Here is a 23,587-nt window from a genome sequence, read left to right on the forward strand (position 1 = left end):
CGACCTGACAAACACCCTCTCTCATACCAACCTGACAAACACCTACTCTCACACCGACCTGACAAACACCTACTCTCACACCGACCTGACAAACACCCTCTCTCACCAACCTGACAAACACCTACTCTCACACCAACCTGACAAACACCCTCTCTCATACCAACCTGACAAACACCAACTCTCACACCAACCTGACAAACACCCTCTCTCATACCAACCTGACAAACACCTACTCTCACACAAATCTGACAAACACCTACTCTCACACCGACCTGACAAACACCGTCTCTCACACCGACCTGACAAACACCTACTCTCACACCGACCTGACAAACACCTACTCTCACACCAACCTGACAAACACCTACTCTCACACAAATCTGACAAATACCTACTCTCACGCCGACCTGACAAACACCTACTCTCACACCGACCTGACAAATACCTACTCTCACACCAACCTGACAAACACCTACTCTCACACCAACCTGACAAACACCTACTCTCACACCAACCTGACAAACACCTACTCTCACACCGACCTGACAAACACCTACTTTCACACCGACCTGACAAACACCTACTCACACCAACCTGACAAATACCTACTCTCACACCAACCTGACAAACACCTACTCTCACACCAACCTGACAAACACCTACTCTCACACCGACCTGACAAACACCTACTCTCACACCAACCTGACAAACACCTACTCTCACACCAACCTGACAAACACCTACTCTCACACCAACCTGACAAACACCTACTCTCACACCGACCTGACAAACACCTACTCTCACACCAACCTGACAAACACCTACTCTCACACCAACCTGACAAACACCTACTCTCACACCAACCTGACAAACACCTACTCTCACACCGACCTGACAAACACCTACTTTCACACCGACCTGACAAACACCTACTCTCACACCAACCTGACAAACACCTACTCTCACACCAACCTGACAAACACCTACTCTCACACCGACCTGACAAACACCTACTCTCACACCAACCTGACAAACACCTACTCTCACACCAACCTGACAAACACCTACTCTCACACCGACCTGACAAACACCTACTTTCACACCGACCTGACAAACACCTACTCTCACACCAACCTGACAAACACCTACTCTCACACCGACCTGACAAATACCTACTCACACCAACCTGACAAACACCTACTCTCACACCAACCTGACAAACACCTACTCTCACACCAACCTGACAAACACCTACTCTCACACCGACCTGACAAACACCTACTTTCACACCGACCTGACAAACACCTACTCTCACACCAACCTGACAAACACCTACTCTCACACCAACCTGACAAACACCTACTCTCACACCAACCTGACAAACACCCCTCTCACACCAACCTGACAAACACCTACTCTCACACCGACCTGACAAATACCTACTCTCACACAAATCTGACAAATACCTACTCTCACGCCGACCTGACAAACACCTACTCTCACACCGACCTGACAAACACCTACTCTCACACCGACCTGACAAACACCTACTCTCACACCAACCTGACAAACACCTACTCTCACACCGACCTGACAAACACCTACTCTCACACCAACCTGACAAACACCCCTCTCACACCAACCTGACAAACACCTACTCTCACACCGACCTGACAAATACCTACTCTCACACAAATCTGACAAATACCTACTCTCACACCAACCTGACAAACACCTACTCTCACACAAATCTGACAAATACCTACTCTCACACCGACCTGACAAACACCTACTCTCACACCAACCTGACAAACACCCCTCTCACACCAACCTGACAAACACCTACTCTCACACCGACCTGACAAATACCTACTCTCACACAAATCTGACAAATACCTACTCTCACACCAACCTGACAAACACCTACTCTCACACCAACCTGACAAACACCTACTCTCACACCAACCTGACAAATACCTACTCTCACGCCGACCTGACAAACACCTACTCTCACACCAACCTGACAAACACCTACTCTCACACCAACCTGACAAACACCTACTCTCACACCGACCTGACAAACACCTACTCTCACACCGACCTGACAAACACCTACTCTCACACCGACCTGACAAACACCTACTCTCACACCGACCTGACAAACACCTACTCTCACACCAACCTGACAAACACCTACTCTCACACCGACCTGACAAACACCTACTCTCACACCAACCTGACAAACACCTACTCACACAAATCTGACAAATACCTACTCTCACGCCGACCTGACAAACACCTACTTTCACACCAACCTGACAAACACCTACTCTCACACCGACCTGACAAACACCTACTCTCACACCGACCTGACAAACACCTACTTTCACACCAACCTGACAAACACCTACTCTCACACCAACCTGACAAACACCTACTCTCACACCAACCTGACAAACACCTACTCTCACACCAACCTGACAAACACCTACTCTCACACCAACCTGACAAACACCTACTCTCACACCGACCTGACAAACACCTACTCTCACACCGACCTGACAAACACCTACTCTCACACCAACCTGACAAACACCTACTCTCACACCGACCTGACAAACACCTACTCTCACACCGACCTGACAAACACCTACTCTCACACCGACCTGACAAACACCTACTCTCACACCGACCTGACAAACACCTACTCTCACACCAACCTGACAAACACCTACTCTCACACCAACCTGACAAACACCTACTCTCACACCAACCTGACAAACACCTACTCTCACACCAACCTGACAAACACCTACTCTCACACAAATCTGACAAACACCTACTCTCACACCGACCTGACAAACACCGTCTCTCACACCGACCTGACAAACACACTCTCACACAAATCTGACAAACACCTACTCTCACACCGACCTGACAAACACCTACTCTCACACCGACCTGACAAACACCCACTCTCACACCAACCTGACAAACACCTACTCTCACACCGACCTGACAAACACCTACTCTCACACCAACCTGACAAACACCCTCTCTCATACCAACCTGACAAACACCAATTCTCACACCGACCTGACAAACACCCGCTCTCACACCCACATAAATACACACATAAGCTCGAGCAAGCCAATCCATACACACAACAAGACAACTCACATAAGCAGTGGTGGAAAAAGTACCCAATTGTCACTTTTATTTATTTATTTCTCTCCAATTACGATCTTGTCTCATCACTGCAACTCCCCAATGGGCTCGGGAGAGGTGAATGTCGAGTCACGCGTCCTCCGAAACATGACCCGCCAAACTGTGCTCCTTAACACCCGTCCGCTTAGGCCGGAAGCCAGCCGCACCAATGTGTCAGAGGAAACACTGTTCAACTGATGACCGAAGTACCTGTAAGTACCCAGAAAATCAATACTCATCTTCTGCTATTTGTCAACAATGGTTAATATAGTGTCACGCCCTGGCCATAGAGAGGTTTTTATTCTCTATTTTGGTTTGGCCAGGGTGTGACTAGGGTGAGCATTCTAGTTTCTTTATTTCTATGTTTTCTATCCCTTTAGCCGGTTGTGGTTCCCAATCAGAGGCAGCTGTCTGTCGATGTCTCTGATTGGGAATCATACTTAGGCAGCCTTTTTCCCCACCTGTGTTTTGTGGGTAGTTGTTTTCTGCATAGTTTATTTGCCTTACAGAACTGTTCGTCTTTCACGTTGTTATTTTGTTCAAGTGTTTTGATAAATCAAAATCATGAACACTAACCACGCTGTGCTTTGGTCCGTTCCTCATTCTGACGAGAGACGTAACATATAGACTGTTATGTTAGATGTACACCACTAGATGGATATATTGCTTTTTGTCATGTGGAATGGGCAGTAAACAATACAGTTTTATATTTAGCAGAAACAGTACATCTATGCAAGGTGTCACACATGACATGCTCGGACTTGTATAGCAAGTTTATTTTGTCTCTCTGTCATCTATGGTCGTATTTTCCAGGGCTCCCGAGTGGCGCAGTGGTCAAAGGAACTGTATCTCAGTGCAAGAGGTGTCACTACAGTCCCTGGTTTGAATCCAGGCTGCATCAAGGCTGTCTCCTGACCCCTCCTGTCTCAGCCTCCAGTATTTATGCTGCAGTAGTTTATGTGTCGGGGGGCTAGGGTCAGTTTGTTATATCTGGAGTACTTCTCCTGTCCTATTCGGTGTCCTGTGTGAATCTAAGTGTGCGTTCTCTAATTCTCTCCTTCTCTCTTTCTTTCTCTCTCTCGGAGGACCTGAGCCCTAGGACCATGCCCCAGGACTACCTGACATGATGACTCCTTGCTGTCCCCAGTCCACCTGGCCATGCTGCTGCTCCAGTTTCAACTGGCCTGGGCCCTAGGACCATGTCCCAGGACTACCTGACAGGATGACTCCTTGCTGTCCCCAGTCCACCTGGCCATGCTGCTGCTCCAGTTTCAACTGTTCTGCCTTACTATTATTCAACCATGCTGGTCATTTATGAACATTTGAACATCTTGGCCACGTTCTGTTATAATCTCCACCCGGCACAGCCAGAAGAGGACTGGCCACCCCACATATGCTCTCTCTAATTCTCTCTTTCTTTCTCTCTCTCGGAGGACCTGAGCCCTAGGACCGTGCCCCAGGACTACCTGACATGATGGCTCCTTGCTGTCCCCAGTCCACCTGACTGTGCTGCTGCTCCAGTTTCAACTGTTCTGCCTTATTATTATTCGACCATGCTGGTCATTTATGAACATTTGAACATCTTGGTCATGTTCTGTTATAATCTCTACCCGGCACAGCCAGAAGAGGACTGGCCACCCCACATAGCCCGGTTCCTCTCTAGGTTTCTTCCTAGGTTTTGGCCTTTCTAGGGAGTTTTTCCTAGCCACCGTGCTTTTACACCTGCATTGTTTGCTGTTTGGGGTTTTAGGCTGGGTTTCTGTACAGCACTTTGAGATATCAGCTGATGTACGAAGGGCTATATAAATACATTTGATTTGATTTGATCACATCTTGCTATGATTGGGAGTCCCGTAGTGTGGCTCCCAGTGTTGTCCGGGGTAGGCTGTCATTGTATATAAGAATATGTTCTTAACTGACTTGCCTAGTTAAATATAAAATACAAATAGTCTTAAAGTTGAATATTAGTCAGATGTCAGTATTAAGGATACTTGACAGACGTCTGTGCTGGAGTGGGGTTATTATTAGAAATAGGACACATGACAAATGAGACAGTTCCCCAAATGAACATCAATTTGCTTTATCTCAACACCACATCATCAGAAAAGGAACTAATAGATGTGCGTTCAACAAAATAACATGTTTAAACAATTTAAAACTAGAAAAGAGTTCTGAACTTTCAGAGGAAGACTCAAGGCTGTCATTATAACTCTCTACGATAGTACAAATATTGACCATGCTGCTTGACGGCAACCCAACAAGGCATCATATTCATGTTTATCAATTGATAAATATATGTCATTAGAAAAGGTGAAGATAAACACATAGGAAATGTAGGCATTCATGGTGTTTTTGTCCCTGTAGGCATTAATGTGCAACAAAAAAAAAAAACATTCTTCTCTTTCAAAATATGGATACATCTCAACTCATATTTTCAAACACAGCAGCAGGTGAAGGAATCATTGATCACTTGTTTTTGGGGGGGGAAGCCACCATTTGAACATCCATGGCTCTGTTTGGTCTTGAGTGACATCGTAGTATTAGTATATGTGAAACACAAGTCCATATTTCACAGTGTGGGTTTATAACGCACTTTGTGAACAACACTACAAAGTGATGTGTCCAGTCACAGTAGAGAAATTCCACCATAACGGAATTACGCTTTGACTCAGAGTTTTTGCATTAGAATGTATGCCAAAGAAAATCCACTGATTTTAAAGTTTAAAAATCTCCCTCAGTTTTCCCAAAACTGTTAAATATCTCTGACATGACACCTTGAGCTTGGGGAAAAAATATTTTGGTTATTGAAGTGAAGTGGATTTACATCTGGTAACGGAATTATGGTAATGGATTTACAGCATGAGTCCCTGATCTGTACAACACAGAAATGCTTAATTATGGATATGAGTGTCATTCTGTTCATGGTGATGTATCCTGAATAGGTACACAAAGGAATAATTATGCAATATCCTTATTTTGCATATTTGGGTATTATTCTACACACTGGCTATTATTCTAATGAGCTCCGCCCGCAAACAAGACAACATTTGGTTGGTCTGGACCAGACCAAATCTGAACCAATCACTGACATCTATGCTTCACAAGTTTGGACATCACAGAACAGCACAGTAGAGTACAGTTCAATACATTACACTATAGTCTACTCTAGAGTATACTATAGTGTACTCTATGGTACTGAACTATACTTTTCTGTACTGTACTCTACTGTGCTTCACTGTACTGTACTGTGCTATCCAAACTTGTGAAACATAGATGTCTATGATTGGTTCAAATTTTGGGTTTTGATGCACAGTATTTCAAAGAACTTTTTAGACTTTTTCCATCTGACCAGAAATCAAAGCCGTTGCTGATTTTTAGGATGGAAAATGGTTGAAAACGTAAATATGCCTTACTTTATAGACTCTTAGCTTTCATTTGACATGCTCCTATGCTTTTCTCGTGGTGGTGCTCATGGGTCCTTTTACATGGACATGCCCAGTACAAATAGCTTCTCTTCAGTGAATTTTAGTGCAATCTATTTAATGTTATACACAAATGTATATGTTATTATTGCATAACTTTGGTGTTATATTGCATGTTTAATGTAGTCATAATCTTCAAAATAATAAACAAACACTGGTACTAAGTGATGTGTTATTCTACAGAGCCACCAATTCTTAATCAACTTTTATTTAAAAACAAAACCAAATAGGGTAACTTTTCCTGACTGGTAATCAACACAGAATTTGTGATGGTGTTATAGGATTTTCACAAGTTCACGTTGAGAGGAATAACTGCATTTTGTTGTTCCTGGAACATTATTGCTTTGCTTCCATTAAGGAACAACACACTTTGGTATTACAGTAATATCCACACACAATAAAAAATGCTTACAAAAATGTCTCAACATGCAGGGACGGTCCCTGCTAGCTTTGGTTCATCATGTGCTGCCTTGTACGTTGGCCATTCTTCAAGGAGGTGAATGTTGAATCGGCATCGCTGGTGGAGAATGTTTGTGGTCCCCAGCATCGTTGGATCAGCATGACAGTAGCCAGAAAGAGTGAGCTGAGGATAAGAGAGAATCCACTGAGGAAGAATGCTGCAGTATAGTCACCAGTCCAGTCCACCAACCAGCCTGAAACCAAGAGAAAGAGTTAGGCTGGGAATTTCAACGGGAAGTTTCATACCAACAGAGTCCAGACTATAACATACTGAGAACGATGGAATCATGATATTCAGAATCAAGATGTGCAATTTGAAAATGGTGTATGTACATGCACTATGTGTGTTAGTATTGAGTTGTTCTCTCCTCATCCTCACCTCCTATTGGTGGGCTAACCAGGTATGGTATGGCATGTAAGAAGTTGACCACACCCAGGGCTGAGGATAGGTACGATGAGCCCACCAAGTCAGACGTCACCACTGGTATGAGGGCAGAGTAGGCACCATCAAAATAGCCATAAAGCATGGAGAAAGGCACCAGCAGGGTGAAGGAACGTAGCAGAGGAATCAGGAGGCAGGAGAGACCCTCCATACCCACAGCAAACATGAAGCTCACTTTCCGGTACTTCTTCACACACCTACAAGAGGGGAATGCAGACTTAGCTGGCAGTATGTTACAGCAGGAAGTATGTTACAACACTAGAGAATGTGGCCATGCAGTGTGTGACAGGCCCAAGACCATAGTTTTGAAAGCATCATGATAGTTAGTCTCTTTCGGTGATGCTATAGAAAATGTGTGTGTGTGTGGGGGGGGGCAAACTATTCTGTATATGTGACATACTTCCTGTCAGTGAGCCAGCTGAACGTGATGTTTCCTACGATTCCGGTGACCCCCAGGATGGACATGAGGAAGGCAGCCTGCTGGTGCTCCACGCCCACACTGAGGGCATAAGGCACCAGGTAGGCAAAGGGCACACTGCAGCCGTACGCCAGGAACAGGAAGGACACGGACAGCAGCATGAAGTCAGGCATCAGCAGGAAGCTATACTCCTCCATTGACTGAAGACAGAGGCACCCTCCCAGCTTAGGCCCTGCCAGAGGACCAGTTGGCCCAGGGGCAGCCAGGCCAGCCAGAACCTTGGCATCTACTAACTCTGCTAGTTTTGCATCAGCAACCTTTGTGTCTACAGGCTTAACATCAGCGAGCTGGCTACTGATGACAAGGTTCTCCATTAGTTTAATGTCCTTCAGCTTCCCGTTAGCTAGATTTTGATCCGCTAGCTTGATCTCTTCAAGCATTTTCTCTGTTAGCGCGCTATTCACATTCACAACCATGCCCTCTACTATTGTCATGTCTGCCAGCCTCGAGTCAGCTAGTTGTACATTCGCAAGGAGTGCCTCTGCTAGTTTCATTTCAGTGAGTTTAATTTCTGCAAGTTTATCAGTTTCAAGCTTAACATCTGTTACATTCACAACCTCTGTATTGGGGTCCAACAGCTTTAAGCCTGGAAGTGTTGTGTCCATTACCTTCCCTTCTGCTAGCTTGGCATCCACCGGTGGGATGGCATACCCATTCTCAAGCTCTGCTGTCTTGTGCCACCTCTGTCCTCTACCTTTAGGCACCAGGGGCCTCATAAGGGCCCCGCAGACACACAGGTTGGACACAAACCCTCCCAGAATCAGCAAGGCCCCCCTCCAGGAGTAATGTTCAATCAGGAGATGCACAGCAGGGGCCAGGATGAAGGTCCCAATCCCAGTCCCAGACATTGCCATCCCATAGGCCAGTGCTTTCCTCTCGTTGAAATAGGATCCAACCATGGCCACCGCTGGAGTGTAGCTGAGGGCAAATCCCAACCCTACGAGGAGAGAGTTGGGGATGGTGTCATGACAGCTACAGTTGCATTCTGTCATTAGAGTCAACACAAGTATCCATAATGCAACAGCTCCCTCTTGTGCCAAAGTCCTAAAAACAATGTGATGACATCCACATTGAGAGACAGGGGCGTACCTGTGAGGACGCCCAGGGTGAGGTAGAGGTACTCCAGACTGGTGGCAAAGGAACTGAGGATCAGGCCGGCAGAGGACAGGATGCCTCCCATGATCACAGTGGCTTGGGTGGACAGGCGGTTCCCGATGAAGCTGCCAAGAGGAGCTGGAAAAAACAATACATAGACAAAGTTATCATCCTCACATCAAGAGGAAAAGGTGACAGACTTATCGCTTGGATTGGATGTAGCTGAGACTCAATCCACTGTAATACACATCGAGTGTGTTATTGACATGAAAGTTCAGAGCAGGTCAGTAGTAAATGTTTGACTCAAAGATTAAGCCATGCAAGTCTAAGAACACACAGCCAGTACAGTGAAACTGTGAATTGCTCATTAAACAGCTGCTTGTAAAAGTCTAACAAACTCTGGCACAGATGTTATGTAAGTCCAGGCTAATGATAAATCGGGGCAAAGTTTAATTATTTGATGTAAATCCTTGAATATCAGTAAAAACAAAAGTGCGCCCGGATGGATACCACCCTGTTCAAACTAACAGAAGTGGCAAAACAAACAAACTAGCTTTCGATTGGATACTTTGATGTCCCTAGGGCAAGTCATACAGCTGAGAAAGGATTTTTATAATGAAGAATGTGTTTGTTTTAATTGACTGTGTTTTGTATCTTAATGTGTATTTAACGTGTATATTTATGTTTTCTATAATTGCCTATTGATGTGTTCATTTTTGTATTGTGCACAGCTAATTTTCAAAAGAGACTTTAGTCTCAATATGAATAAAAACATTTTTATCTTTCCCTATATACAGTGGGGCAAAAAAGTATTTAGTCAGACACCAATTGTGCAAGTTCTCCCACTTAAAAAGATGAGAGGCCTGTAATTGTCATCATAGGTACACTTCAACTATGACAGACAAAATGAGGAAAGAAATCCAGAAAATCACATTGTAGGATTTTTAATGAATTTATTTGCAAATTATGGTGGAAAATAAGTATTTGGTCAATAACAAAAGTTTATCTCAATACTTTGTTATTTACCCTTTGTTGGCAATGACAGAGGTCAAACTTTTCTGTAACTCTTCACAAGGTTTTCACACACTGTTGCTGGTATTTTGGCCCATTCCTCCATGCAGATCTCCTCTAGAGCAGTGATGTTTTGGGGCTGTTGCTGGGCAACACGGACTTTCAACTCCCTCCCTCCAAATTTTCTATGGGGTTGAGATCTGGAGACTGGCTAGGCCACTCCAGGACCTTGAAATGCTTCTTACGAAGCCACTCCTTCGTTGCCTGGGCGGTGTGTTTGGGATCATTGTCATGCTGAAAGACCCAGCCACGTTTCATCTTCAATGCCCTTGCTGATGGAAGGAGGTTTTCACTCAAAATCTCACGATACATTCATTCTTTCCTTTACACGTATCAGTCGTCCTGATCCCTTTGCAGAAAAACAGCCCCAAAGCATGATGTTTCCACCCCCATGCTTCACAGTAGGTATGGTGTTCTTCGGATGCAACTCAGCATTCTTTGTCCTCCAAACACGACGAGTTGAGTTTTTACCAAAAAGTTCTATTTTGGTTTCATCTAACCATATGACATTCTCCCAATCTTCTTCTGGATCATCCAAATGCTCTCTAGCAAACTTCAGACGGGCCTGGACATGTACTGGCTTAAGCAGGGGGATACGTCTGGCACTGCAGGATTTGAGTCCCTGGCGGCGTAGTGTGTTACTGATGGTAGGCTTTGTTACTTTGGTCCCAGCTCTCTGCAGGTCATTCACTAGGTCCCACCGTGTGGTTCTGGGATTTTTGCTCACCGTTCTTGTGATCATTTTGACACCACGGGGTGAGATCTTGAGTGGAGCCCCAGATCGAGAGAGATTATCAGTGGTCTTGTATGTCTTCCATTTTTTAATAATTGCTCCCACAGTTGATTTCTTCAAACCAAGCTGCTTACCTATTGCAGATTCAGTCTTCCCAGCCTGGTGCAGGTCTACAATTTTGTTTCTGGTGTCCTTTGACAGCTCTTTGGTCTTGGCCATAGTGGAGTTTGGAGTGTGACTGTTTGAGGTTGTGGACAGGTGTATTTTATACTGATAACAAGTTCAAACAGGTGCCATTAATATAGGTACCGAGTGGAGGACAGAGGAGTCTCTTAAAGAAGAAGTTACAGGTCTGCGAGAGCCAGAAATCTTGCTTGTTTGTAGGTGACCAAATACTTATTTTCCACCATAATTTGCAAATAAATTCATTTAAAAAAATCCTAAAACGTGATTTTCTGGATTTTTTTCTTCTTATTTTGTCTGTCATAGTTGAAGTGTACCTATGATGAAAATTACAGGCCTCTCTCATATTTTTAAGTGGGAGAACTTGCACAATTTGTGACTGACTAAATACTTTTTTGCCCCACTGTATCTCATCAACAACAGCTGTTTCCAAGGGGCTGTGGAATCCCCATCAGTGGAGGCTCCTCAAAGGAGAAAGGGGAGGACCATCCTCCTCAGTGAATAAAAAAAAATACAAATAGTGAAACATTAAAAAAATGTATCCTTTTTCGATAAAACTTTATATTTTCATGTCACCAAATAATTGATTAAAACACACTGGTTTGCAATGGTCTACAGTAGCCTCAACCACACTCTGTAGGGTAACACTATGGTGCAGCCGGAAGAGCGCTAGCTTCTGTCCTCCTCTGGGTACATACAGTACATACAAAACCTAGGAGGCTCATGAGACTTACACAGTAATTATGACTTCCGGAGGACGTCCTCCAACTTATCAGAGCTCTTGCAGCATGAACTGACATGTTGTCCACCCAATCAAAGGATCAGAGTATGAATCTAGTACTGAAAGCAGAAGCTACAGCTAGCTAGCACTGCAGCACATACAATGTGGTGAGAAGTTGACTCAAAGAGATAGAAAGACAATAGTTGAACAAATGAAAAGACAGATATTTTGTTGTATTTTTTTACATGTTCACTAAGCTAGCTAGTTTAGCTTACTCAAACAGAGATGGATGCTATGTTAGCTAGCTGTCTATCCAACACTGGAACTCTTCCAAGTCAAGGTAAGCATTTATTCATTTATTGCCACCAGGGCCTGCCAGTGTAACTACTAAACTGCAATGCACGATTGTTTTACATTTTAGTAGAGAATCTTATCCAGAGCAACTTACAGCAGTGAGGGCAGACATTTTCATACTTTTATTTCCATACTGGTCCCCTGTGGGAATCAAACCCATAACCCTGGTGTTGCAAGAACCATGCTCTACCAATTGAGCCACACGGGATAATTGTAGTGGAGTTAATAACGCATTAGTTCTAGTAGCTATGTTGAGTATGACAATGTAGGCTGTGTGTAGCGGTTAGAAGTCATGATATGGTTTGACTTGGGAAGGTTTTTTGCCTGGTCACTGACAGCTGATGTGTTGTGCACTGAAGTTCACAGGCGAAGGGAAAAGGTGAGAGGAGAGCGCATAGATAGTTGCGAGAAGGAATTATATATACACACAACGAGCAAAGTGATCATGCTGTTTTTATGTGGCTGCTATGAAAATTAACTGTCTTTGAGTGTGATCAGGGGTGTATTCATTCCACTGATTCTGTTGAAAAATGTTTCTTAAATGGAAACCAATGGAACGAAAAGGGGATAAACATACCTGAATTTTCCCAAAAGAAACTCAGATGTGCAACTGTTGGATAATTGATTACACCCTAGATCAGATAGCTACTAGCAAGAGAGTGCAAGCCGGTGTTGAATGTGTCAGTGTCTATCACAGCACCGACTGCCACGTAACCCCATGATTCCAAAGTCACTCCTGGGGATTGCCCAGACTGCACTGCATGTGCCCAGACAGCCCTCACACAACTTTTACAATAGCTTACGGGTACTAAAATTATGTGAAGACTGCTGGTCAAATCGTTTCATGTTATCATCTGATCATCATGTCAATGTTCCAGATTGTGTCATTTCTTTTTGCAAAGTTACGGCAGGTGTATCAAGATTGCCATGTCATGATTAGGAAAGGCAAAGGCTTGGGTAGACAACTCTCTTATCCTAATGCTCCATCTTCTAATCTTACTTATTAAGGGCACATGTTCTTTTGAGGTTATTGGGCATATACAGTGTATTCAAACCCTTCCCCTTTTCCACATTTTGTTATGTTACGGCCTTATTCTAAAAATGGATTAAACAAAGCATTTTCCTCATCAATCTACACACAATATCCCATATCCCATAATGATGAAGAAAAAACAGTTTTTTAGACATTTTTGCAAATAAAAAAAAACTAAATATCACATTTACAGAAGTATTCAGACCGTTTGCTATGAGACTCGAAATTGAGCTCAGGTGCATCCTATTTCCATTGATCATCCTTGAGATGTTTCTATAACTTGATTGGAGTCCACCTGTGGTAAATTTAATTGGACATTGGACATGATGTCTGCAGCATTGAAGGTCCCCAAGAACACAGTGGCCTCCATCATTCTTAAAATGGAAGAAGACGCTTCCTAAAGCTGGCCACCCGGCCAAAATGAGCAGTTGGGTGAGAAGGGTCTTGATCAAGGAGGTAACCAAGAACCTGATGGTCACTCTGGCAGAGCTTCCGAGTTCCTCTGTGGAGAAGGGAGAACCTTCCAGAAGGACAACCATCTCTGCAGCATTCCACCAATCAGGCCTTTGTGGCAGAGTGGCCAGACAGAAACCATTCCTCAGTAAAAAGCACGACAGCCCGCTTGGAGTTTGCCAAAGGGCACCTAAAGGACTCGGACCATGAGAAACAAGATTCTCTGGTCTGATGAAACCAAGTTTGAACTCTTTGGCCTTAATGCCCAGCGCCACATCTGGAGGAAACCTGGCACCATCCCTACGGTGAAGCATGGCGATGGCAGCATCATGCGGTGGGGATGTTTTTCAGCAGCAGGGCCTGGGAGACTAGTCAAGATCAAGGGAAAGATAAACAGGGCAAAGTACAGAGAGATCCTTGATGAAAACCTGCTCCAGAGCACTCAGGAACTCAGACTGGGGCAATGGTTCACCTTCCAACAGGATAACGACCCTAAGCACACAGCCAAGACAATGCAGGAGTGGCTTCGGGACAAGTCTCTGAATGTCCTTGTGTGGCCCAGCCAGAGCTTGGACTTGAACCAGATCAAACATCTCTGGAGAGACCTGAAAATAGCAGTGCAGCGACGCTCCCCATCCAACCTGACAGAGCTTGAGAGGATCTGCAGAGATGAATGGGAGAAACTCCCCAAATACAGGTGTGGCAAGCTTGTAGCGTCAAAAGAAGACTTGAGGCTGTAATGGCTGCCAACGGTGCTTCAAAAAAGTACTGAGTAAAGTGTCTGAATTAGTGTGTGGTTTAGTGCTTGTGAATCGGTTTGTTTTCCTTTTCACCCTTATAAAGCCCGATGTCTTATATATGTCACAATGTATTTAAACACCTGGTAAATTGTCTGTATATGAACAATAAATTAAAAGAAACCACTATTTTTAAGAACTCAGGCCAATTCTGATATTTCTTTCACAAATTGTTTTTTTGGCCAATAAGATCAGCTGAAAAATATCTGACGTGTAAAGATCTGATGTAATTGGTCAAAGGATGAATTAGTGGGGAAAAAATATCAGAATTGGGCTGAAAGAGATCCTAATAAACACTTTTGGCACTACCTGGTGGCCGATATTTGTAATTACACATGAAAATGGCTGATTTCACCAGCCTGTAAAAACAGTAATCTGCTCCTCCCAAACTCTAGTATTTGTCAAAATGTGCATGTCTGAGATTCAGTGCATGCAAAATGCTCAAAACATGTCCAGAGACGCCTGAGTACATTTTCAAATAATGATGTTAATTTGGGGGGGAAGTGTCGTCACTTGAAATGTTCATGTGACATGTAAGAGACTCCGGTGATGCAAACCACACATTTTATAATACATTGTCAATTACGTCGGAAAGAAAACTAACATTTTTTTCTTCAGAAATGAGTTATTTGGGGTCTCCTTGGGCAGTCCTAATCACAGCATAATGTTCATGCAATGTGAACTGGGTCCGGGTTTCTGTGTTACACATCAGACTTATCAAGATTTGCCATTTCCTGATTAGGAAAGGCGTATGTTCGGGCAGACAAATTTCTTATCATAATGCGCTACCTCCCAATCAGAATTATTAGGGGCATATATTGCTTTTTAATTTATTGTGAGTATAAAGTTCACTACTAGTACACTTAATCTGTGATTTTATGCTTGTGAATCTGTTTCTGCTCCTTTTATAGCTAACAGAATCTGTGGAGGTAGAATTTCCTCAGGCCTCAGAGATAATTATAAATAGCTTGAGAATTAATCACACCCAGATAATATATACATAAATACAGTTTCATTGAATAAAAAAGGGACATTCAAGGTGTTCAAATTGCTGGTAAGGAAATCATCTAGTCATGGCTGACTCTCACCAAAGAGGAAGGTGGTGCAGTCGACTAGCGAGTGGATCCAGGCCGTGCCAGAGTAGTCCCGACCAAAGTGCATCTGGAACTCCACAAAGAAGATTGACACACATCTAAAAATAGAAAGGAGAAATAACAGTGTGAGTTTCAACATTGCAATGGCAAACTGTTCTTCAGGGTATATTAGGAAGGTATAGGACTGGACTGGTTTATTTGACATGGACATAGTATGTACACTGAGTGTAAAAAAACATTAGGTACACCTTCCTAATATTGAGAACCTTTTGCCCTCAGAACAGCCTCAATTTGTCAGGGCATGGACTCTACAAGGTGTCAAAATCGTTCCACAGGGATGTTGACCCATGTTGACGCCATTGCTTCCCACAGTTGTGTCAAGTTGGTTGGGTGTCCTTTGGGTGGTGGACCATTCTTGATACACATGCGAAACTGTTGAGCGGGAAAATCCCAGCAGTGTTGCAGTTCTTGACAGATTCAAACCGGTGCGCCCGGCACTGTTCAAAGGTACTTAAATGTTTTGTCTTGCCCATTCACCCTAAACACGTGTATGTGACAAATACAATTTGATTTGAATTGTCTCAAGGCTTAACAATTATTATTTAACCTGTCTCCTCCCCTTCATCTACACTGATTGAAGTGGATTTAACAAGTGACGTCAATAAGGGATCATAGCTTTCACCTTAATTCACCAAGTCAGTCTGTCATAGAAATAGCAGGTGTTCTTAATGTTTTGTATCCTCAGTGTATGCCACAATAATGAGCTTTGTCGATACAATTTAGAGATGAAGACCAGTGACTGAATTTAAGTGCACTGACATGAATCCCTAAAGAAAAACTTGATTAAATCAAAACACTAAATACGGGATGAGTTGAGGAATAGATTTGATTAATATAGTTGAGGAATAGATTTGATTAATATAGTTGAGGAATAGATTTGATTAATATAGTTGAGGAATAGATTTGATTAATATAGTTGAGGAATAGATTTGATTAATATAGTTGAGGAATAGATTTGATTAATATAGTTGAGGAATAGATTTGATTAATATAGTTGAGGAATAGATTTGATTTATATCAGGAATAGATTTGATTAATATAGAGGAATAGATTTGATTAATATAGTTGAGGAATAGATTTGATTAATATAGTTGAGGAATAGATTTGATTAATATAGTTGAGGAATAGATTTGATTAATATAGTTGAGGAATAGATTTGATTAATATAGTTGAGGAATAGATTTGATTAATATAGTTGAGGAATAGATTTGATTAATATAGTTGAGGAATAGATTTGATTAATATAGTTGAGGAATAGATTTGATTAATATAGTTGAGGAATAGATTTGATTAATATAGTTGAGGAATAGATTTGATTAATATAGTTGAGGAATAGATTTTATTAATATAGTTGAGTAATTGAGAGTTGAGGAATCGAGTTGAGAAATCGAGTTGAGGAATAGAGTTGAGGAATTGTTTGAGTTACAGTCGTTTCCATTCAGCAGCACGGTACCCAATAACCAATAACCTAAGCTGACTGTAGTTTGTTCATGCTGAGCGTTTAAAAATTATGTAAGGTTTTTTTTACATGGCGAAGGCTTATGGCATGTGACCAAAGCACATGTGGAGAGTGGAATTTTAATTCTCTCTCTTAAGCTACCTAGAGAAGGAGGAACAGTCCAATGCAAAGGAGCGCAGCATTCACCAACCTACCAAGTACAAAGAGGAATCAAAGTTAAACCAGAGCATCTTACTAGCCAGTCTGATTTCTTAAAAAGTGTGTGACACGAAATACATACATAAAGTCCTTGTAACTTCTTCACTTACATGAAAAGTGGCATTTGTATGCATAAACTATTTTTTTTCTCACTAGGGACTCAACAATAACTAACAGGAACACACAATAGGTACCAAACCTGCGTTGACTATGTATCCCGGTGTCTGATTTAAAAGCTTTTAACCTGAGCTGACAAAAGGCTAAAGGAATCGCTGGCTCATCACAACCTTGCTGGTTCCCAAAACAGAGAGTTAGATCACACTGACCATACAGAAACATGATGCCACCTGACATGCATGGAACAGATAAAGGGATAACACAACATTAACATGATGTCACCTGACATGCATGGAACAGATAAAGGGATAACACAACATTAACATGATGTCTGATTTCATTTCACTTTATATTGCATACAACGACAACCGCCCGTTGTAATATCCCAAAGCTATCTTCACACAAAATAATCCTCACCATGGGAGCCTAGCAGCTTTCAGAACAAAACACATACCGTGCAAATACTCTGCAAAGAGACAATAAGGGCAAACACATCCAGAGACTCTACGATGTCACAAACATGTCAAATGAGGAGTTATGAAAGGTTCAGTTGAATCTCCTTGTGTCACCCAATTCCCCAAATTCCACCCGGTTACTCATCCCTGCACCTTCGAGGCTGCTGCCCTCCTGTGTACATAGACGTTGAATCACTGGTCACTTTAATAATGTTTCCATACTGTTTTACTCTTTTCATTTGTTTATATTATATTCTACTGTATTGTAGTCAATGCCATTCTGACATTGCTCGTCCTAATATTATATATTTCTTATTTTACTTGTAGATTTGTGTGTATTGTTGTGAATTGTTAGATTATACTGCACTGTTGGAGCTAGGAAAACAAACATTTCACTACACCCGCAATAACATCTGCTAAATATCTGTATGTGACCAATAACATCTGTAAATATCTGAATGTGACCAATAACATTTGATTTAATAATAATAATAGGATTTGTAGTAGGATTTGAGGACTATAGTCCCTCTGACACACACACACACACACAGCTCCAAAGGCTCACCTAGTGACGGCACGGGTGCAGATGGTGACTAGGAAGCAGCCGGCCACAACCATCCATCCCCAGCCTCCATCAGGAGGGGCTACCGGTGCCCCTCTGGGACTTTTTCCCTCTGGTGTCATTCCTTCTGTGCCACCGCCGTGCTGATGGTCTCTTTTGCTGCCTTCCCCTCTGGTCCTGGGGCTGGCTCCTGTGCTGTTCTGTGTTACGGTAATATGCGTCCTCCAAGAGGATCACCAAACCCAGCCACACTCCGCACAACTCCAGGGCTTGTCTCTGTTGACCCCTTCTTTTATTCTCTGCCACACCAGGCGTGGGACAGCTGTCTATGGTAAGGCAGTGTAGAACACAAGAGGACATTTACAATGTTTTTAAAAAACTGTCTGATATCACATCCTTGTAGTTACTTACTATTACAATACAGTTGGTGTTTCTATGGTGAAAATTTGCTGCCAGATGTAAGGTCACAATAACAAAAAATGGATACATGTGTGATAAACAATTTTGTATAGGAATGATATGACTGACCCATTTCGACCACAAACATGAACATTAACTATATCACATACAGCCTCAAAACAAGGCCAAGGCATTTGGAATGAATCACTTTAAGGTCTCGGTCTCTAATTCAATTGACCATCAACATCTTCATGTTCTTGCAACAGCTTCATCGGTATCTTTAGTGGACAGATGAACAAATACTGTCCAAACAAAAGGCTACCCCAATGGACCACTAGAGATCACAGTAGGGCGAAGAAAAGACGTGTTGTTGATGCGGAACCTTGCACGGAGATGCAGCGTACAAAACCAAACAAAGGCCAGGATTCTCCATTCTCCAGTGCTGCGCTCTGGTGTGACACTGAGAGAGGGACTATCATATGCTCCAACACATTGTAGCTGAAAACAACACAACTCCCCGTTATTTGAAGGAGGGGGAAAAACATGTCCATGTCACGTTTCCCTCCTCCCTAGCTGTAGCACGCTGTTCAGACTACGAGGGTGGGTCAAACAGGGACCCACTAGACTAGCCACTCTGGCCCTGCCACTTAGGAACATCCCGAACAACACCCATATGTGGTGAGAATTGTACGGTCATGTTTACATTCACATTGATAAGGATGATGAGAAGTAGGAGTCATATAAGCTACAAATGGGGACCAAACTAATCAGGTCAAGTTCAAGACCATCCCGGGGATGTGGTCAGATAGCTGGCTAGATAACTGCGGGAGGACATGTTGAATGTCTCATTATGACCACCTGAGTGGTCAATCTGTTAATCCTCATGTGCTCTTTAAATTCCAATTCCTACATTTGCATAGCATTTACATTCTTAAAGAGAGAGGGGGAGAGATAGGGGGTGAGATCCATTCATTGTGTGTGTGTGTACTTGTATTCCTACATTATCAGGACCACATATGTCCTAACACTTCACCTTAATGTCCTAACACTTCACCTTAATGTCCTAACACTTCACCTTAATGTCCTAACACTTCACCTTAATGTCCTAACATTTCACCTGAATTTCCTGAAAAGGTAGGAAAAAAACTTGTTCAAATCGGCCTGAATTTGTTCAAATGCTATTTGAAGCATAAGGGTTAGGGTTTTGGAGGTTAGGGTTTTGGAGGTTAGGGTTTTGGAGGTTAGGGTTTTGGGGGTTAGGTTTGGGGGGGGGTTAGGGTTTTGGAGGTTAGGGTTCTGGAGGTTAGGGTTTTGGGGGTTATTTTTGGGGTTTTGGGAGTTAGGGTTTGGGGGGGGGGGTAGGGTTTTGGAGGTTAGGGTTTTGGGGGTTAGGTTTGGGGTTTTGGGAGTTAGGGTTTGGGGGGTTAGGGTTTTGGAGGTTAGGGTTTTGGGGGTTAGGTTTGGGGTTTTGGGAGTTAGGGTTGGGGGGTTAGGGTTTTGGAAGCTAGGGTTTTGGAGGTTAGGTTTGGGGTTTTGGGAGTTAGGGTTGGGGGGGGGTTAGGGTTTTGGAGGTTAGGGTTTTGGGGGTTAGGTTTGGGGTTTTGGGAGTTAGGGTTGGGGGGGTAGGGTTTTGGAAGCTAGGGTTTTGGAGGTTAGGTTTGGGGTTTTGGGAGTTAGGGTTGGGGGGGGTTAGGGTTTTGGAGGTTAGGGTTTTGGGGGTTAGGTTTGGGGTTTTGGGAGTTAGGGTTTGGGGGGGGGGGGTTAGGGTTTTGGGGGTTAAAGTTATTGATAGCGGGAAAATAGGATTTTTAATGGTCAAAATTTTTGACACTGAAACACGTGTCTTATCTTACTAGCGGCCGACTGGTGAATTTATTGAGTAGGTTTTACTTCTGGGTAATTCCACGGTAACAGGATGACGCCGAGACTCCACTTATTCACTTTATAATGTATGCCAAACAAAAAACATTGATTTCAAATTTAAACAAACCATTACTACTTCGAACAATTTCCACTGAAAATTTGACAAAAACAGATGAACTCGAAGAACAGTGCAGAGGTTAAGTGTGGTAACAGAAAGACGGTAAAAACTACCTTGGTTCTTTATGTGACCACATTTTAAGATTCAAAGACGTCTACAGAAATAATGGGGTGTCAGCTATGATATGACACCTTGAATTAGAAAAAAGATATGTTGGTTATAGAACTACAGTAAGTGAAGTGGATAATTATTCTACACACTGTCTATTATTCTAATGAGCTCCACCACCAAACAAGACCAAATCCTTTGCTTATTCAAATTGTTCTACTATGGAAAATGGTTGAAAAAATTAGATATGCTTTAAGAGTGTCAATATTTTTGAGAAATGATGAACTTCACATGTAAGTGCATTGGGCTTTTTACATAGAAATGTCCTTACTATGACTTTGATATGTGGTTGTCTTGCTTAGCTACCTTAAGATGAATGCAACTGTATGTCGCTCTGGGTAGTGTCTGCTAAATGTAATGTGAGTGTAGATAGAGAAAGAGAAGAGAGAGAGTGTGAACAGTCCAGTAAACAGTGGACTATTACCATCCAAGGGAGCCCCTTTGTTTGCTGGTGGTTTCTCCATGTGACTCTGTAGTCACCATGCAGTTTGCTGGCACCACACTGCCACTTTTCAAGCCACTCAACCTATGGGGGATGGCTTCCTGACTGACCAGATCAAACCAGTTTAACTCTTTTTGGTAGCACAACATTTCTCTCCACTGGCACTAATAACAATCCCACCCCCATGGATTCTGGCATGCCCGAAACATGGAGGTGGGACAGATATACCATCGTTTTTGGGGATTTCAATCATATTTGTTCATTAGTAATATGAATATTCTGTAGATGCAAGTTATGTTGCTTATCTCAGAGACAAGCAAATCACAAGACCTACTGTAAATAGCGTTTCTTAGTATAATTGTTTTTCTTAACGTCTTTGGGCTCCATCAGAGGGCTGCATCAGATAATAGTTCAGCACCATCCCTCTGGAATCGCTTCTCACCTGGGGCTATGTGATTCACACAGCCTCTTTCAAGGGAAGGGACATACAGACGCGTCATAAACCACTACAACAAAGGAGGCTGGATATTCTTCCTATGGAAAGCAGCCAATTTAAATATTGAATAAATGTTCTAAAAGATATATTGGAAATGTTATTACTTACCGAACACAATTGAGCAAAAAAACAAAAGTAGCCTAAATTCAGAACATATTGCCATCTAAGAAACCCTTCAGACAAACACAACGTCAACTCGGTTTGCACGTTTACATATCCCAAAATGTTTTACATTTATTGAACAGGGTCCATAAAAACATCCGCGTTGCATTAAAATAACCATTGACCTTTCCATATTAAAAAAGGATGACGGGGAATAGGCTATAACACATCAAAAGAAATGCAGTTACGAGTTGTATATGCGAAGTAGTTCTGCAAGTCACAATGTATACTGTACAACTATGACCTAACTAAATTAGACAGCCTAACAATACTTACATCAACACCCACGATTAACGGTATCGTCGCTTGCCTCTTCCGCGCATTACGCTGAATATACTCACGAGTGAGGTATCCTATTATTTTCCACGTTTTTATAGTGCCTTCTGTGCCCGGCGGTCCCCATCATTCTGCGACTTAGAGTTCAAGGAACTCCGGAAAACCAAGTGATTTGCATACGCAGCATCAAGGGGGAGTGACCGAATCCTTCTCCTGACTACAAGCTTCCCACCCACCCTGGAATTAAGCCATTATGCACATAAACTGTGTACACCCTCCACTTCTGCTCCCAGAAACACATGCTCGCATGTGAAACTCTTATTTTCTACTTGTTGACTAAGGGGAATTATCCCTCACCCTACCACCATATATATTTTAGTGTTTATCTTTAGTGTCCACAACACTGAGTTATTTTATAAATTCATTTTCATGCTTTATATCCTCGAAATTACCATTCCTCTCAAAAAGGACAGGCATAGGTGTCTCACTTTCAATGAAGATTCTCCATTGATCTGTATACGTGAAACAACCCCATAGTCTACAACTTTCAGCCTGTTGAACCAATGATGAACATGTATCATCGTTGTACCACGCACAAGTGGCCTAGATGAGGCGTATTTCTGTCTGTCATAAGGCCATTTTGTGGGGGAAAACAAACAAAAAACGAATTCTGATTGGCTGGGCCTGGCTCCCCAGTGGGTGGGCCTGGCTGCACCCCTGCCCAGTCATGTGAAATCCATAGATTAGGGCCTAATGAATTCATTTCAATTTACTGATTTCCTTATGTGAACTGTAACTTAGTAAAATCTTTGAAATTGTTGCATATTGAATTTATATTTTTGTTCAGTGCATTCGGAAAGTACTCAGACCCCTTGACTTTTTCCACATTTTCTTATGTTACAGCCTTAATTTAAAATGTATTAAATAGCTTTCTTTTCCTCATCAATCTACACACAATACCACATAATGACAAAGAAAAAAACGTTTTTTAGAACATTTTGCAAATATATTCAAAATAAAAAACTTTAATATCACATTTACATAAGTATTCAAACCCTTTACTCAGTACTTTGCTGAAGCACCCTTGGCAGCGATTACAGTCTCTATTATTTTTTTATATGATGCTACAAGCTTGGCACACCTGTGTTTGGGGAGTTCCAACTCTTCCCATTCTTCTCTGCAGATCCTCTCAAGCTCTGTCAGGTTGGAT

At 42.6% G+C, this 23,587-nt stretch overlaps 1 protein-coding gene and 1 long non-coding RNA gene across 2 annotated transcripts; one reads left to right on the forward strand and one right to left on the reverse strand.

Annotated features, from left to right (window-relative positions):
* Window positions 1–3,066: 3,066 nt before the first annotated feature.
* On the forward strand, window positions 3,067–6,853 carry LOC127916533 (uncharacterized). The gene is made up of 2 exons (XR_008095198.1): window positions 3,067–3,419; window positions 4,021–6,853. It is a non-coding gene; the product is annotated as an uncharacterized LOC127916533 (long non-coding RNA).
* Window positions 5,263–22,598, reverse strand: LOC118375888 (monocarboxylate transporter 12-B-like). Its single transcript, XM_035762513.2, has 7 exons — window positions 22,378–22,598; window positions 18,457–18,779; window positions 15,597–15,700; window positions 9,158–9,301; window positions 7,991–9,005; window positions 7,528–7,787; window positions 5,263–7,342 (listed from the first exon to the last, which is right to left on the reverse strand). The coding sequence occupies exons 2-7, from the start codon at window positions 18,573–18,575 to the stop codon at window positions 7,134–7,136; spliced, it is 1,851 nt and encodes a 616-aa protein (XP_035618406.1). The 5' UTR covers window positions 18,576–18,779; window positions 22,378–22,598; the 3' UTR covers window positions 5,263–7,133.
* Between the last annotated feature and the right edge of the window lie 989 nt (window positions 22,599–23,587).

The sequence above is a fragment of the Oncorhynchus keta genome, chromosome 36 (genome assembly GCF_023373465.1).
Source record: "Oncorhynchus keta strain PuntledgeMale-10-30-2019 chromosome 36, Oket_V2, whole genome shotgun sequence".
Classification (NCBI taxonomy): domain Eukaryota; kingdom Metazoa; phylum Chordata; class Actinopteri; order Salmoniformes; family Salmonidae; genus Oncorhynchus; species Oncorhynchus keta.